Source organism: Malus sylvestris, chromosome 15 (assembly GCF_916048215.2).
Source record: "Malus sylvestris chromosome 15, drMalSylv7.2, whole genome shotgun sequence".
Taxonomy (NCBI): domain Eukaryota; kingdom Viridiplantae; phylum Streptophyta; class Magnoliopsida; order Rosales; family Rosaceae; genus Malus; species Malus sylvestris.
This window is the reverse complement of record NC_062274.1, coordinates 4,847,471-4,863,278: the sequence shown is the minus strand read 5'-3', so window position 1 is coordinate 4,863,278 and position 15,808 is coordinate 4,847,471. Positions and strand designations below refer to the sequence as shown.

The window sequence follows — 15,808 nt, the reverse complement described above, 5'->3', positions numbered from 1 at the left end:
CATTTCTCATAAACTTCTTGCTCTTCTATATTATAGTTTTTTATATTTACAAACAGATATATATCTAATGCAATTATTGTTTGACGGTCTAGATAATAATTGTGTTAGATACATGTAATTGTAACTGAAATAAGTATTATAGTTAAATCTTAATAATATATATATAATTAAAAAACACAAAAATAGAAAAATAAAATAAAGAATCAATAGCCCACCAGCCAGTGTAGGCTTTTCTCGCCGGAGAGAACATGAGAGAGAACACGAGAGAGAACATGTCGAACCGAAACTCTCACCCCCGGCCCGCCGGAAGCAAGGGTTTCCCAAAACCCCAAAAGGTCTTCGTCCCCAAGAATCCAGACCACAACAATCCAATCCCTCGAGAGCCCAATCCCAACCCCACGCTCTCCACCTCACTCCGGCAATCGCTCTCCAAGCAGCAATCCAATCCCGAAACTTCCCCCGCTGCTTCGGCACCGCCGTCGGGGAGCAGGGTTCGGATGGGGGAGAAAGGAGAGTGGGTGCCGAGCAGAGCTCAGGGTGGCAATTTCGTAAGTTACTTACCTCAGGACGAGGCGGTGGCGGCTGGGCTGGGCGCCAACGAAGGTGGATTGGACGCCCTGGAGTCGCAAAGAGTGGTGGATCTTCTTAACAGAGAGCTCTCTCGCTTGCTGAAGTTAAACCCAAAGGAGTTTTGGCGACAAGGTAAAATTACTGCTACGACATTTACATCTCGACTGGCAAAAGCTGGAAACTTCACATTGAATATTCAATTTATTGTTAACATCTCACTGTTTTTTGTTGATGGTGCACATTTGTTGTCAGTGGCTAGTGATGCATCGTTGCATGAATTTCTGGATAGCTTCCTACAGTTTAGGAGCAGGTGGTATGATTTCGCTCATCGCGGCGCCAAGGAATTGGTGGCGGGGGTCATTGTTGGGGAGTTCGAATTGAGCCGGCGTGTTTTTATGGTGTTATATCGAATGTAAGTCTGAAGTTGTAAGTCTAAGGTTGCAGCTGTGCAGCATCATATTCTGTTGTGGCATTGTTATTATCGCTTTTCCTATTCACTCTGAGTCATTGTAATGCAGATCTTCTAATAGGGATCCTGGCGCTCGTCTTGCTGATATTCTCAGTCCAAAAGATCATGAAGGTGTGTTCTGTCATTATGTATTCTCTTTAAATTGTTATTCATAAAGTTTGGCGGGCGGGATAATCCACTTTGTTAGAACAGGATTAATGTAACCCTTAAAGAATTTGGATCTTACTATGCATTACTTTCTGTCGGTTTCGTCCATAACATCATTTGCTTCCATATTTTTCTCCCAAATTTGTGCAGTATGGTAACTGATGTAATTCGTTAGAAATACCGTACCATATACATACATGAGATGGCTTTTGCGTCCATATTAGAGTTTGTTGGGTGCTTTTAGGTCTACCGTAGAAGTCTGCATCCATGTCCTATATTTGCATTCGAGTTGAATTTATCTCATTGGAGAAAATATGATTAGGATGGTTTTGGTTTGTTTAATATTATATCGTAATAACCGTTGTTCGCTAATTCCACATCTAGTTCTTTTGCAGGAGAAGAAGTTGCTGGGCTTGCCTACGTTGTTAGACATATGTGCTATATATGGCCATGAAAATGAAGATTTGACCAGAGTGCTGGTAGGGATTTTATAAATAGTGGCCAGTGCACTCTCTCTCACTCGGTCAGTCAGTCATTTTTGTTATTATGTTTTTCAGGTTGGCAATGCAGTGAAAGCTCATACTAGGATCCATGACAATTTGACTGCAGTTGCATCACATTTCCTTAGCATTGTCCAAACAATGTACCAACGTAGCAGCTCAGCCTTGGAGGTATATCGTCAAATCTTTTAAAGTCAAAAGTGACTGATTCAACCTTTTATTCCATTCACCCTGTTTAGTAAAGTCGGTTTTATAGTCGTAAGCGTTGCTACACCTCAGCGTTCAGGAAGCTTCGTGAAATAAATAATGGAACTCATCTGTCCATTAATAGTGTTGATCAAACTTTTCTGCCTATCAAATAATGGTTAACTCTATACTAGTTATGTATCTCTTTAATACACTTTAATTGGTTTTTACTGGAAGGATTTATAAGCACTCCTGATATCTTGTGCAGACCCTTTTTTCCCATGGAAACTCTGGAGTACATGGATCCAGCCGTCTTCTTGCTGATTTATTGGAAGTGAGTTGCTTTCTCTTCTTATTGATTGAACTTATTAGGACAACTGATTCCATCCTCATCCTCCCTCTACTCCTTTTCAGTACTTAGTTGCAATTTGAATTAATTCCTTCAAGAGATTTAGGGCTGGTTTGGTATTGCTGTGTGAGAATAAGCGGCTGTGAAAAAAATTAGCAGAGTGTTTGGTAAACTTTTTTGTAAAAGTGCTTTTGAAAAAAAAAGCAGTTTGATAGTGGGTCTTTTCATTAAAGGAGCACTGTAGCTCCGTGTGCTTTGAAAAAAAACCAGTTTTCCAAAGCTACAAATAGCAGCTTCAGCTTTTTCCTTTGATTTCAGCTTATTCTCACAGCAGTTTCCAAAATAAGCCATTATTTTTTCAGTTTACCAAACACCTAAAACCCTCACAGCTTTTTTTCATTGGTGTTTTTTTTTTAAGCACCTGACTCCCAAACCACCCCTTAGAGTTATAGTGGGTTTTAATTTGGATTTGTTCAGCTGCATGCTGTACAAAATTAAATTAAATTAAATTTTTAGAAAAATGGGGGATATTATTTATGGAAGTTGTTGATGTACAAACCGGAGGGGTCTTGGAACAACATAAATTCGATCGTGAATCTGCAAGAAAGTAAAGAACACAAAGATGTATCGTGGTTCACCCAAATGTTTGGGCTACGTCCACACTGATGTTGATATTGTTTCACTCTGAACGGTGAATATACAAGAAGACTAGAGGCAGTGTGCTCTCTAGCCTATTTTCTGTGTTTGCCCTCTCTGAGATGTTTTCTCTCTTCCCATGGCCTAAACCTTGACCTCTCATAATAAGGAGAGTGAGGAGTCCTTTTATAGAATAAGGGCTCCTCACTTATTACATATTTGCCCCTTTATTTATTACATAATTACATTTGAGTCCCCCGAATATTTATACGAGGTCTAAATACGGAGACCCTAAATATGGTACAAACAGTAGTCCCCCAAGTCTTCAATCAAGAGAATCTTTTGGCTGGAGACTTGAAATTTAGTCCATGTGTGGGCCGAAGTAACTAGATGTCGTCTAGAACTGATACTCAATATGAGGCGGTGCTCAATGTGAAATGATGCTCAACTAGAAGTAGCACATGTTGCGAGGCTACTTGGCAGGCGGCGAGGCGGTTGTTCAGCAGGCGGTGATGCGGTTGATGCTCGCGGCGAGGCGGTTGCTCAGCAGGTGGCGATGCTCTCTAATGATGGTGAGGGAGTCCCTTTTATAGAATAAGGGCTCGCTCCTCAATACATAAATGATGGGCTAGAGTTGATGCTCGCGGCAAGGCGGTTGCTCGGCAGGCGGCGATGCTCTCTAATGATGGTGAAGGAGTCTTTTATAGAATAAGGGCTCGTTCCTCAATACATAAGTGATGAGTTAGGAGTGATGCTCGCGGCGAGACGGTTGCTCAGCTGGCGGCGATGCTCTTTAATGAAGGTGAGGGAGTCCCTTTTATAGAATAAGGGTTCGCTCCTCAATACATAAGTGATGGGCTAAAAGTCTCTCTCTAATGAAGGTGAGGGAGTTCCTTTTATAAAATAAGGGTTCACTCCTCAATACATGAATAATGGGTGCTCTCTAAGGGAGTCCCTTTTATAGAATAAGGGTTTGCTCCTCAGTACATAAATAATGGGCTAAGTCCTCCACATATTTTTCATGAGGCCTAGTTGCGGAAGCCCAATATATGGTACATAGTGTAGTCCCCTAAGTCTTCAGTCAATAGAGTATGTTGGCTAGAGACTTCAAATTTAATCCATGTATGCCGAAGTGGCGGTTGATCAGAGGCAGTCTTTGTATACCATGCACTGAAGCTTTGTAGGTGAAGCTTTGAAAGTGAAGTTTTATAGGTGAGGCTTTGAAAGTGAAGCTTTGAAGCTGGAGCTTTTGTAAATGAAGCTTTGAAGTCGGAGCTTTGTAAATGAAACTTTCGAAGCTGGAGCTCTGTAAATGAAGCTTTGAAGCTGAAGCTCTATAAATGAAGCTTTCGAAGCTAGAGCTCTGTAAATGAAGCTTTCGAAGCTGATTGACATGAGTGATGCTCATGAATGTTTATGTTGATTGACATGAGTGATGCTCATGGATGTTGAGATGAATGATGCTCATGAATGTTGACATGAGTGATACTCATGAATGTTTATGTATGATTGACATGAGTGATGCTCATGTATGATAGTGATTGTCATGAGTGATGCTCATGTATGATTTCTTGCAGGACGGGTTGTACTTTTGATCACCTGGTTGGTGATAATAACGGCAGACTGTTAAATAATTTTGGAGTACTGGACGTAATTTTGATCACCTAGTTGGTGATAATAACGTCAGACTGCCGAATAATTTTGGAGTACTAGACGTACATTTGATTACCCTCTGGTGGGGTTATACAGATGTCTCCAAAATATAAGAAAAGTAAATCATTAGAGATCATCATGAGCACGTGGCTCATCAGTCTATAAGTTGGTAGACTTCTTTAATCAGCAAAAATATTGATCAGTGGATCTAGTTGCTCAATAATTCCTGATAATAAATGACAATATAAGTACGACCGTATAATGAATAAATCAAATTGACAAAGTTTGTCAAGGTAAAATATTGTTTTGTGTGCTTTCTATGAATAAATGATTTATTCAGTTGTGTGGTAAATCACATGTTGTATAAATCAATAACGTGGTAGTAATTATGTGATATTAGAAATAATAATTATATTATTTAATCATAAGTCATCATGACATAAAAATAATAAAATTATTATTTTATAATTAGTCATCATGACACAAATAAAATAATAAGATATTAAATAAACAATGATATTGAGAAAACATAATGATGTTTGCTGAAAAAGAAAAGTAAAGTTTTCTTTATTTTTTTTCCTTTTGTCAGATGGCAGACGAAATAATGATAGAATTAATAATAGAGTGATGACAGATGGCAGACGGAATAAAAACTTATCTTTCTTTTGAATTTGGTGGTCTGTAGCTTTTAATAAAGCTTCCTGCACGTTCTAGCCTTGACTGTTCAACCAAAAGCAAAAGCAAAGACATCTTATCTTTCTTTTGAATTTGGTTGAACAGTCAAGGCTACATCTTGATCAAGCGGACCCTCATGGCGCCGTCTGTGGGAAACGACACAAAAAGCTATGTCGGTTCTCTTTCATTTTTTCATCTCACCACTGTGGAACCTCACCACTGTCCACTGTGGATCTGCAGAAACCAAAAAAAAGGTCGTCGTACCCAGTGCACAAGGCTCCCGCTTTACGCAGGGTCTGGGAGAGGTGAATGTCGGCTAGCCTTACCCCCATTTATGGAGAGGCTGCTCCCAAGTCTCGAACCCGAGACCTACCACTCATGGGTGAAGGCACTTGCCATCGCACCAAGTGCGACCTCTTATCTGCAGAAACCAAAACCCAGAAGAAAAAAAAATGCAATAAGGAAGCCGAGCAGTTTCAATGATGCGATCTCCGCTTCTTTGCCGTGCCGATCCTGGTCTCTCTTCGTCTTCCTCTGATTTCAAGCTCAGGCCGTGGACTTCAGTGTCGTTAGTCGATTCCGAGAAGGAAAGGGTGTCGGTTGTGATGTTCTTCATCCCTAAATATGAGGCAGATATTGGGCCACTCAGAAGCTTAGTATCCCCCCAAAACCCACCACTGTTCAAAAGGATTGGGACGGAAAAGTACGTGAACGATTTCTTCTCCCGCCATAGGCTTGATGGAAAATCGTATTTGGAGCAGATGAAAATCCAAAATGTTTGACTAATGGCTGATCGATATTTCTGGAAGGTCAGGGATGACAAAGGTGTACCCAAACAGTGCAAATGCCAATATTGTCCCTTCCTACGAGCCTTATAGGCTCAAAAGTTCCGGCTCCGACGATGAAACCGCGACGGTCCTCACGGTGTGGAAGAAGTCTTTGCTGCTCAACTGCAATGGGTTCACAGTGTTCAACCCTAAGAACCCCTACTGGTTCAAATGTGACCGATTCGTGTTATCTGCTGGACACGGTTGTATGTTGCAGTATGCTCTGCTCCACCTTGCTGGATACGACAGTGTCAAGTCACAGACATCCATCCACTTTCATCAAGTGAACAGCTAGAGAGAGACCACTAAATTCAAGGCTTGAACGTGCAGGAAGCTTTATCAAAAGCTACAGACCACCAAATTCAAAAGAAAGATAAGATGTTTTTGCTTTTGGTTGAACAGTTAAGGCTAGAATGTGCATAAAGCTTTATCAAAAGCTACAGACCATCAAATTCAAAAGAAAGATAAGTTTTTATTCTGTCTACCATACCATGTGCCATCACTCTATTATTAATTCTATCATTATTCCGTCTGCCATCTGACAAAAGAAAAAAAAATAAAGAAAGCTTTACTTTTCCTTTTCAGCAAACATCATTATGTTTTCTCAATATCATTGTTTATTTAATATCTTATTATTTTAGTTGTGTCATGATGACTAAAAAAGGTCGTACCCAGTGCACAAGGCTTCCGCTTTACGCAGGGTCTGGGAGAGGTGAATGTCGGCTAGCCTTACCCCCACTTATGGAGAGGCTGCTCCTAAGTCTCGAACCCGAGACCTACCGCTCATGTGTCATGATGACTAATTATAAAATAATAATTTTATTATTTTTATGTCATGATGACTTATGATTAAATAATATAATTATTATTTCAGATATCACATGATTACTACCACGTTATTGATTTATACAATATGTGATTTAGCACACAACTGAATAAATTATTTATTCATAGAAAACACATATTACAATATTTTGCCTTGACAAACTTTGTCAATTTGATTTATTCATTATACGGTCGTACTTATATTGTCATTTATTGTCAGGCATTATTGAGCAACTAGATCTACTGATCAACATTGTTGTTGATTAAAGAAGTCTACCAACTTATACACTGATGAGCCACGTGCTCATGGTGATCTCTAATGATTTACTTTTCTTACCTTTTGGAGACATGTATAACCCCACCAGAGGGTAATCATAAAAAAAAAATGGCAAAATGTCGGCAAGCCCAAAATAGTGGGCTGAAATGTTATGTGGAGGGGGAAGGCCCATATGCCCAAAAGAATCAGACCTTATGGCTTCAAACTCCAACCTCCATCCCTCCACTTAAGGTTCACCCTCTATTATCACCAACCAGGTGATCAAAAGTACGTCTAGTACTCCAAAATTATTCGGCAGCCTGCCGCTATTATCACCAACTAGGTGATCAAAAGTACGTCCAGTACTTCAAAATTATTCGGTAGCCTGCCGTTATTATAACCAACCAGGTGATCAAAAGTACAACCCGTCCTCCAAAACATCATACATGAGCATCACTCATGACAATCACCAACATACATGAGCATCACTTATGTCAATTATACACAAACATTCATGAGCATCACTCATGACAATCACCAACATACATGAGCATCACTTATGTCAATTATACACAAACATTCATGAGCATCACTCATGTCAATCATATATAAACATTCATGAGCGTCACTCATGTCAACATCTATGAGCATCATTCATGTCAATCAACATAAACATTCATGAGCATCACTCATGTCAATCAGCTTCGAAAGCTTCATTTATAAAGCTCCAGCTTCAAAGCTTCATTTACAGAGCTCCAGCTTCGAAAGCTTCATTTACAGAGCTCCAGCTTCGAAAGCTTCATTTACAAAGCTCCGACTTCAAAGCTTCATTTACAAAAGCTCCAGCTTCAAAGCTTCACTTTCAAAGCCTCACCTATGAAACTTCACTTTCAAAGCTTCACCTACAAAGCTTCAGTGCATGGTTACAAAGATCGCCTCCAAACAACTGCCACTTCGGCCCATACATGGATTAAATTTGAAGTCTCCAGCCAACAGACTATTGACTAAAGACTTAGGGGACTACACTATGTACCATATATTGGGCTTCCGCAACTGGGCCTCATGAAAAATATTTGGGGGACTTAGCCCATTATTTATGTACTGAGAAACGAACCCTTATTCTATAAAAGGGACTCCCTCACTTTCATTTGAGAGCACCCATTATTTATGTATTGAGGAGCGAACCCTTATTTTATAAAAAAGACTCCCTCACCTTCAGTAAAGAGAGATTCTTAGCCTATCACTTATGTATTGAGTAGCGAACCCTTATTCTATAAAAGGGACTCCCTCATCTTTATTAGAGAGTATCGCCGTCAGCTGAGCAACCGCCTCACCGCGAGCATCACTCCTAACCCATCACTTATGTATTGAGGAGCGAACCCTTATTCTATAAAAGAGACTCCTTCACCATCATTAGAGAGCATTGCCGCCTGCTAAGCAACCGTCTCGCCGCGAGCATCAACTCTAGCCCATTGAGGAGCGAGCCCTTATTCTATAAAAGGGACTCCCTCACCTTCAACGCCACAAGCCGAGCCAACCAAGGCAACATAAGCCACAAGCCAAGCAGCCTTGCAACATATGCTACTTCTAGTTGAGCATCATTTCACATTGAGCACCGACTCATATCGAGTATCAGTTCTAGACGACATCTAGTTACTTCGGCCCACACATGGACTGAATTTCAAGTCTCCAGCCAAAAGACTTTCTTGACTGAAGACTTGGGGGACTACTGTTTGTACCATATTTCGGGCCTTCGTATTTAGACCTCGTATAAATACTCGGGGGATTCAAATGTAATTTGTAATAAATGAAGGGGCAAATATGTAATAAGTGAGGATCCCTTATTCTATAAAAGGACTCCTCACTCTCCTCATTAGAGGAGGTCAAGGTTTAGGCCGTGGGAAGAGAGAAAACATCTCAGAGAGGGCAAACACAGAAAATAGGTTAGAGAGCACACTGCCTCTAGCCTTCTTGTATATTCACCATTAAGAGTGAAACAATATCAACATCAGTGTGGACGTAGCCCAAACATTGGGGTGAACCACGATACATCTTGTGTTTTTTACCTTCTTGCAGATTCACGGTCGGATTTATGTAGTTCCAAGACCCTTCCGGTTTTGTGCATCAACAGAAGTTTTAGTAACCAAGTTTTTGCTATAATACAGCTAAGGAAACTCTTTTCATAAGGAATTCAAGTGAACCCTTTTGTTTTCTTCTGCGGGTTGGATCTATGATGTTTCTATATGATCATTACTGTTTTCTGCTTCAACTTTCAAGATATGAGGATGTTGACATACTTATGGTACCCTGTTTAAGATTTTTCTCCTTTCTTGGTAGGTTATGGACTTCATTAACGATGCAATTGTATCCATGGATGCTTTCCTAACTGCATACGAACCATCCGCTGTCTTCTTTTTGTGCCCTGTTGAAACCAGGTATCTTACCTTTGTTTAGCAATGGGATTTTCTTAAACTGTGATCTAAAGCTTGATTGGTAATGGCTGTACTCCACAGTAAGAACATGTGGATGCATAAGAAACTTGAGTTTTCCTATGGGCTTGGCTGTTTCATTCAACAATCAGAAGGTGTATCTTAGAATTGAGATTTCATCAGCATGTTTTGGTGGTTGTCTAGGAGTTTTTGTAGTGGAACCTGCTTGTTTGGGAAATCAAGTTTTTTTAGCAATAATGCTGTCAAAAGTTTCAATAATGATGAAATAATATATCTTTGCTTTCTCTTTCTATGCAGTCATGGGAACGAGGGATTACTAAGTACTCTAGCAAGGTTGCATGATTCATTGCTTCCATCTTTGCAGCGTGGGTTTCGAATAATTTCAGAAGACGGAGAAGATAAAATGGTGTCTAATATTGCTTTCAGTTTGAAGATGTTATCATTGAGAATTGTCAGATTTGGTTGGAAACTATTGGATTTATGCTATCTAAGTGATGATGCCTTCAAAGATAACCTCCCCATTCCGGCTGCTGCGGAGATGTTTCCAGCCAAAGTGGAGGATCTTTTCATTAGAGCAGATATACTGGTTCAAACTTTAAGAGAGATTAATGGAATTTCCGTATGTGCTCAGGAGAACCAGAATAGGCAAACATTTCTTCAAAACGTTGAAAAGAACTTCAACATTATGAGCAAAATGGAGAATTTACAAAATACTGGTGAGCTATTACATGCTATTACAGTATAGTGTAATTGTATGATTTTTTATTGGCTCGTTTGGTATAATTATGCTTGAAGAAGCAAATTTATATGTAGTCAGCTTTGTTTGTGCAGGGTGGATAATCATGGATGATGAGCAACTGGGCTACGTATATGTAATACTTACGTCTACTCAGAAACCCATAGTTACGCAGCAGCCCAGTACGAAAGCCGCTTTGACGAACAAAAAGGTGCAGATAGATGAAGATGTTGCAATTGTGGAGTCACGAATCAGTCAAATAAAGGACCTCTTCCCTGAATATGGAAAAGGTTTTTTAGCTGCTTGTCTTGAAGCCTATAACCAAAATCCTGAGGAGGTTATTCAGAGGATTCTTGAAGGAACTCTTCATGAAGATCTGCAGTCCTTGGATACGTCATTAGAGACGATGCCAACACCCAAGACTGCGACCGTTAGTAAGAACGATAAAGGGAAAGAAAAGCTAGTTGAGTTTACAGCACCACACGCCACTGGTACAGCAGCCGTTGTGAGGGATAAACAAAATGGTGGCCCTTTGGTTTCATCATCCTCATCACAAGGAAGGTTTGTTAGGAAGTCTAAAGCAGACATGCCTGACACTGATACACTGGATGACAGAAATGAGAAATACATTGCAAAAACTGCTGCTCTTATTTCACAGTTTGAGTATGACGATGAGTATGATGACTCCTTCGATGATCTGGGTCTGAGTGTTGCAGATTCAGGAGTGGGGGAAAGCGAGATATTTAGTCAAAAAAGCAGCTCAATTACGGGTGGGCCGTGGGAAACACAAACTGGAAGTTCATCCCAGGATGCAGCTAATTCCAAATGGGGCTCCAGAAAGAAGCCCCAATATTATGTCAAGGATGGTAAGAATTACAGTTACAAAGTTGCAGGTTCGGTTGCAGTTGCAAATGCTGGTGAAGCATCATTAATTACTGAAGCACAACAAGAAATGATTCATGGCCTTGGTCGTGGCGGCAATCTTCCTCTTGGCGCGGTTAAGAAGCTGACAGAATACTCGGAGGAGCAAGACAAACAATTTGACAATTCTCAGGCCGAAGAGAGGGGTCAGATGGATGGGAGAGGGAGAGGGTTTAGTGGGAATGCTAGGGGCCGAGGAAGGAGAGGTGAGGAGCAAGATAATAGACAAAACGATAACGGTGACGGTGAAGACGGAGAGAATGCCGGAAATCAAAGGGGGAGGAGGGGAAGGAGAGGAGGAGGCAGAGGGGGAGGGGGAAGAAATAATTTCAGGAAGGACCGGGCCATGAATAAGCACTTTTCTGGTTTAGGTGGCTTCTAGATACAATAAAATTGCACGGACATGAATCCTACGATATTATTTTTTCGATTTCAAAAACTGATTAAAATAGTGAGTTCCACCTCGGTGCTACGTAGCATTAGAAACATAATATAATCCATTTAAAAGAATGGAACTCTAATAACAAACTCAATAAGGAACTACAAAATTTTCTGTCACAAATGACTGATAGCCTTATCCAACCACCACCAATTACATTACCACACAATGAAATAAGATTGTTTTAAATTCGTCTACTAAAAACCGATAAAAGATAAGCACGTGAATTTTTTTTACGCATCGTCCCCCAAATTAGCTGCAAAGCGGCCGATATTTTTACCCTGCGAGCACACAGAGAAGTGAAAAAAAGGTAAGAAGAAAAGTATAATTCAAGAGCCAGCATGTTCACCCTGAACACGTTGAAGCAAAAGCGTTCACAAGCATACCTCGGATAACATTCGCTGCTTGTTAAGCAGCTGGGTCCTGGCCTTGTTTTGTACCGAGTTCGGTGACTTAAACATCCTCTGTAACCAAGACACAACATTAATGAATGACTAGAAAATTAGCCACCAACAAAAGAACACCTGCTGCAGACCTATGGAATATCAAAACTAAATTGGAGTGGTTGTAAGAACAAACCTTTTCACTACCAGATAGACGATGTTCAGATTCCAACAGATTCTTTTTCTTTGGATTGAAGCCAAGAACATCCTGGAGGAGTTCATTTTCCTGTTTCAGAAGATGTATTATTCCATTAGCCTTTGCATAACCAAAGAGGAATAATACCGGCACGATCAAGAATAGATATGAATTTATCTGGTAAAATGATGAAGAAATCATATCTAGGGGCAAGGAAAGCAACCTGCATGTGCTTGATAAAACCTCCTCCAAGAAAACGCTTCAAAAAGTTCAACTGTAAATGTTTCAAAACGAAAACGAGTCAATGAATAGAAATGAATAAGTAAATAAAAATTTGAATTCAAACGCAGGGAGAGAAGAGGAGGCATGAGAGGGGACCTGTATCATCTGCGACCACGTTGATGTCTGTAGTGATTCACCACCAATCTTTATCGAAATTTCAGGAGAATAACCATCCTAAATTGAAGAATAAGATCAGTATACAGGATCGATAAAATTAAGCATCCATTTTAATCACAAGGGTATAAATATACCTCAAAATATTCCAAGATATCCCGAAACGTGTTCCGCTGACTACTAAGATCTTTTTTAGCAGAACTTTTGCCACCTGCTTCGGCTGACAGGTTTCTGGCTTGATTAACAATCTTCGCTTTCAATCCTTGTATATGTACATATTCCCGAGATTTGTTTCCTACTTCAGTTGAGCCATCACTTGATGTTTTAGCGCCAGCAGTGAACTTCTCTAAACTTCCAATCTCAAAAATTAAAGCCAAAGCTTCACCAGCAGCCATACGTATGGACCGGTCATCCTTATCTAGCAGACTAGATAAGTATGTTATGGACCTGCATTATTGGCCAGAAAATAATAGGGGGAGTTATTATAAACGACTCAACGTCAGAACTGTTATAAGTTTCTGTGCTGCAAAAGTATTCACACTATGCAGGTCTTGTATTCCACAAGGTTGCTGCATCAGCCTGGTTGCAGCCAAAGCCTTAGTACATAAACGGATGTGGTTCGAACCATAGATTAACATGCAGACCAATCCTTATCAAACGAAAGAAAAGCAGGAAAAATAGGTCACTGATAAAAATTTGCTCACTCTTGCCAGTCTTTCGGATTAAGATTCCAACCCTCTACAGTTGTAAGAAGAAAGGACCATGCAGACACCATGGTGGTTATTACTGCTGCTGACAGTTTAACTGCAATCACCTAAAAAAGTTAAAGAACGGAGAACAGTCAAATCATGAAACATTACCTTCACCAGGCCCATAAAAGAAAATAAATAACGGCGTGCTCGCGAACTTTCTGGAAATATAGCTGGAACATGCTTGCTTACATTGGAACTCTGTTTTGGATGAACTACTTGCCACATAATTTGCATTGACTTTTCTGTTTGCTCTGGGTCACTACCACCAACAAAAGTGATAATAGCTAAACACTCCAGTAACTGCAATTAAAAACCAAATTGTGTGTTCAGAAAAAGAACAACAGGTTCAGTATCATGATATGTCCAACAAGCAGAAAGCCCTTGAAGCTAAAGCCTAAAGAAGTATGATATCGCTACCGCTGATGTCTTTGAAACTTCAGATCCAGATTTGAAAGCCTGTGAAATCACAGGTACTGATTCTTCCAGTATTTCCTGAGCATTGTCTCCACATCCAACAGTCAAAGCCAATAGTCCTACAAGCACACATGAAAAGATTAAAAACTCATTTTGATACTTGGGGGAGAAGTATAAGAGTGGGAAAGTAGCAAAGGACTAACCGATCACATGAGATGCCAAACATATCTCTTTTGAGGAACCCTTTTTGATGCAATTCAGACACTGATGCAATAACGTTGCAAACCTGATGAACAACAAATAAGTTTTATGAGAATCAATGCAAAATACAAAAAGGTAACAACTAAGGCATCCTGGGTCTTAGGAGCATAATTGAACACAATCAAATGCAAGTGCTTACTTCTTTTCCACAAACTGATGTTGCAAGTTGCTATTAAACGAGTCAATAATTGCTGACAAAGCTTTTTCTCTTGATGAACCCCTGCACATACACAGAGTTTAACATTTTAATAAGCACAATGGGAACGATTAAACACGCTTTTTCCTCTCTTTTGCCGGCTATTATTAGTATCATTATAGAACATAATGATCAAAAAGTGAGTATATACCTCTTCTCATACAAAGCATCTACAGCTTGGTCGAGTAAACTATCCCTATCCACTTGCATATCTTCATTCACAGACACCGATATATGATCGGAGCGCATAGTTGACGTTGAACTCACGCTACTATTATCATCATCGCTGTCCATTATCGCAGCATTCTTACGCTGAGAACTACCTGCCAATGCCAAAATCCACACTAACCTCAACACCAGAAATTCCACAATTCCTATCCATCAAGCCTATCTCTTTGGAAAAGAAATTAAAAACCCACATGTACTATGAGCTCAATCAAACATTAAAATCAGCAAAACCAAAACTTGTTGCAATAATTGGAACCAACCAAAAATTAATAAATTGCAAGCAAATTTGGGATCTCAAGCAATCAAACGAGCAACTTCCAATTAAAATTAACGAATTGAAACATAAGAAATTATTAGAAATAAGAAGACCCTAATTAACCACACACAAAAAATTCAAATTGAAAAGTTAAAAGGGATGAAGAGCCTTACGTTTCCCCATAACTGTGAATCGTATGGGGGATCCTTACTATACTTTCTAAATCCCTAGTGCGCTTTCTCCGTCAGAAAAATTTACAAGGGCGACTGAAAATCTTAGAAGGAGGAAACGGAGGAGGAGAGCGCTGCCAAAGAGAAGAAAATCTGACGAGATGAGCAAAATCGAATTGGTCGGAGACGAGAAAAAACTGCGATTCAGAAAATCCCGAGAGCAATTCAGCCATTAATAGAATTAGGGTTTCCTGATTTGGGGCTAAAATACCTCTTTCCGCTTAGAAATCAAAATTTGGGGAAAATTGAAATCTGGAACATTTGATTTCGTAAGGAGCCAAGTTTCGTGCTTTCGCATTTGCTTGGTGGAATTTTAAAAAGGGAATGTTTAAGTTTGGATGCAAGGGATATTCGGGTGCTAACATGTGTAAATCAGGTTCACGGAATCGATAGATTTTTCAGTATGATCGGTACACATAATGTTAAACCACGTGTTTCTAAATAAATAGTGGGATATGTGTGCTAAAAAGTTAATAATTTAAAAAATAAAATTTCTCACAATTCCTATTAAAACACATGGTGTATCACTTGTGTTCCTGTTACAACTAAAAATTTCTCTATGAAATCGTATGGGTTACGACGTGGCGCGTTGTGAACCGCTCAATTTGATGACGCTTGTGATAGGATTATGGGGTTGGAGTTGTTCCACCCGCGAGTTTGGAGAGAGCATTTTTGCCGGGCACCATATGTTATAACAATTATATATATTTCATAATACACCTAATTATCTTAATTTTGACATTAAATGTTACATTTTCAATTTAAAAAAAAATAACCAAAGTTAAGTGAAATTACACACGTCAAATGATTAGGTGTATGTAGTAAGCAAAAATGCTCCTGAGTTTGGAAGATGGCAG

At 39.7% G+C, this 15,808-nt stretch overlaps 2 protein-coding genes across 3 annotated transcripts; one reads left to right on the top strand and one right to left on the bottom strand.

Moving 5' to 3' along the window:
• The first annotated feature begins 189 nt into the window (after positions 1 to 189).
• Positions 190 to 11,661, top strand: LOC126601716 (uncharacterized). 2 transcript variants are annotated; one of them, XM_050268465.1, is made up of 9 exons: positions 190 to 702; positions 823 to 982; positions 1,101 to 1,150; positions 1,571 to 1,665; positions 1,744 to 1,857; positions 2,141 to 2,206; positions 9,431 to 9,528; positions 9,841 to 10,259; positions 10,375 to 11,661. In XM_050268465.1, exons 1-9 carry the CDS (start codon positions 249 to 251, stop codon positions 11,580 to 11,582), a joined length of 2,664 nt encoding a protein of 887 aa, XP_050124422.1. In that variant the 5' UTR covers positions 190 to 248; the 3' UTR covers positions 11,583 to 11,661. The 2 variants fall into 2 exon arrangements, with proteins under 2 accessions (XP_050124422.1, XP_050124421.1); XM_050268464.1 differs by having other exon boundaries at positions 191 to 702; positions 1,089 to 1,150.
• A 39-nt stretch (positions 11,662 to 11,700) lies between these two features.
• Positions 11,701 to 15,310, bottom strand: LOC126601718 (uncharacterized). The gene is made up of 14 exons (XM_050268466.1): positions 15,163 to 15,310; positions 14,895 to 15,025; positions 14,389 to 14,560; positions 14,181 to 14,261; positions 13,984 to 14,066; positions 13,784 to 13,899; positions 13,556 to 13,666; positions 13,319 to 13,428; positions 12,752 to 13,061; positions 12,597 to 12,674; positions 12,442 to 12,492; positions 12,219 to 12,308; positions 12,026 to 12,103; positions 11,701 to 11,920 (listed from the first exon to the last, which is right to left on the bottom strand). The coding sequence occupies exons 2-14, from the start codon at positions 14,902 to 14,904 to the stop codon at positions 11,873 to 11,875; spliced, it is 1,338 nt and encodes a 445-aa protein (XP_050124423.1). The 5' UTR covers positions 14,905 to 15,025; positions 15,163 to 15,310; the 3' UTR covers positions 11,701 to 11,872.
• Positions 15,311 to 15,808: the final 498 nt, after the last annotated feature.

Coding starts and splice junctions, on each gene's coding strand:
- LOC126601716 (XM_050268464.1), top strand. CDS start 249: ATGAGAGAGAACACGAGAGAGAACATGTCGAACCGAAACTCTCACCCC. Junction 1,858..2,140: donor GTAGCAGCTCAGCCTTGGAG/GTATATCGTCAA, acceptor TATCTTGTGCAG/ACCCTTTTTTCCCATGGAAA. Junction 2,207..9,430: donor TTCTTGCTGATTTATTGGAA/GTGAGTTGCTTT, acceptor CTTTCTTGGTAG/GTTATGGACTTCATTAACGA.
- LOC126601718 (XM_050268466.1), bottom strand. Junction 12,675..12,751: donor ATATCTTGGAATATTTTGAG/GTATATTTATAC, acceptor TCTTCAATTTAG/GATGGTTATTCTCCTGAAAT. Junction 11,921..12,025: donor AGCAGCGAATGTTATCCGAG/GTATGCTTGTGA, acceptor GTGTGCTCGCAG/GGTAAAAATATCGGCCGCTT.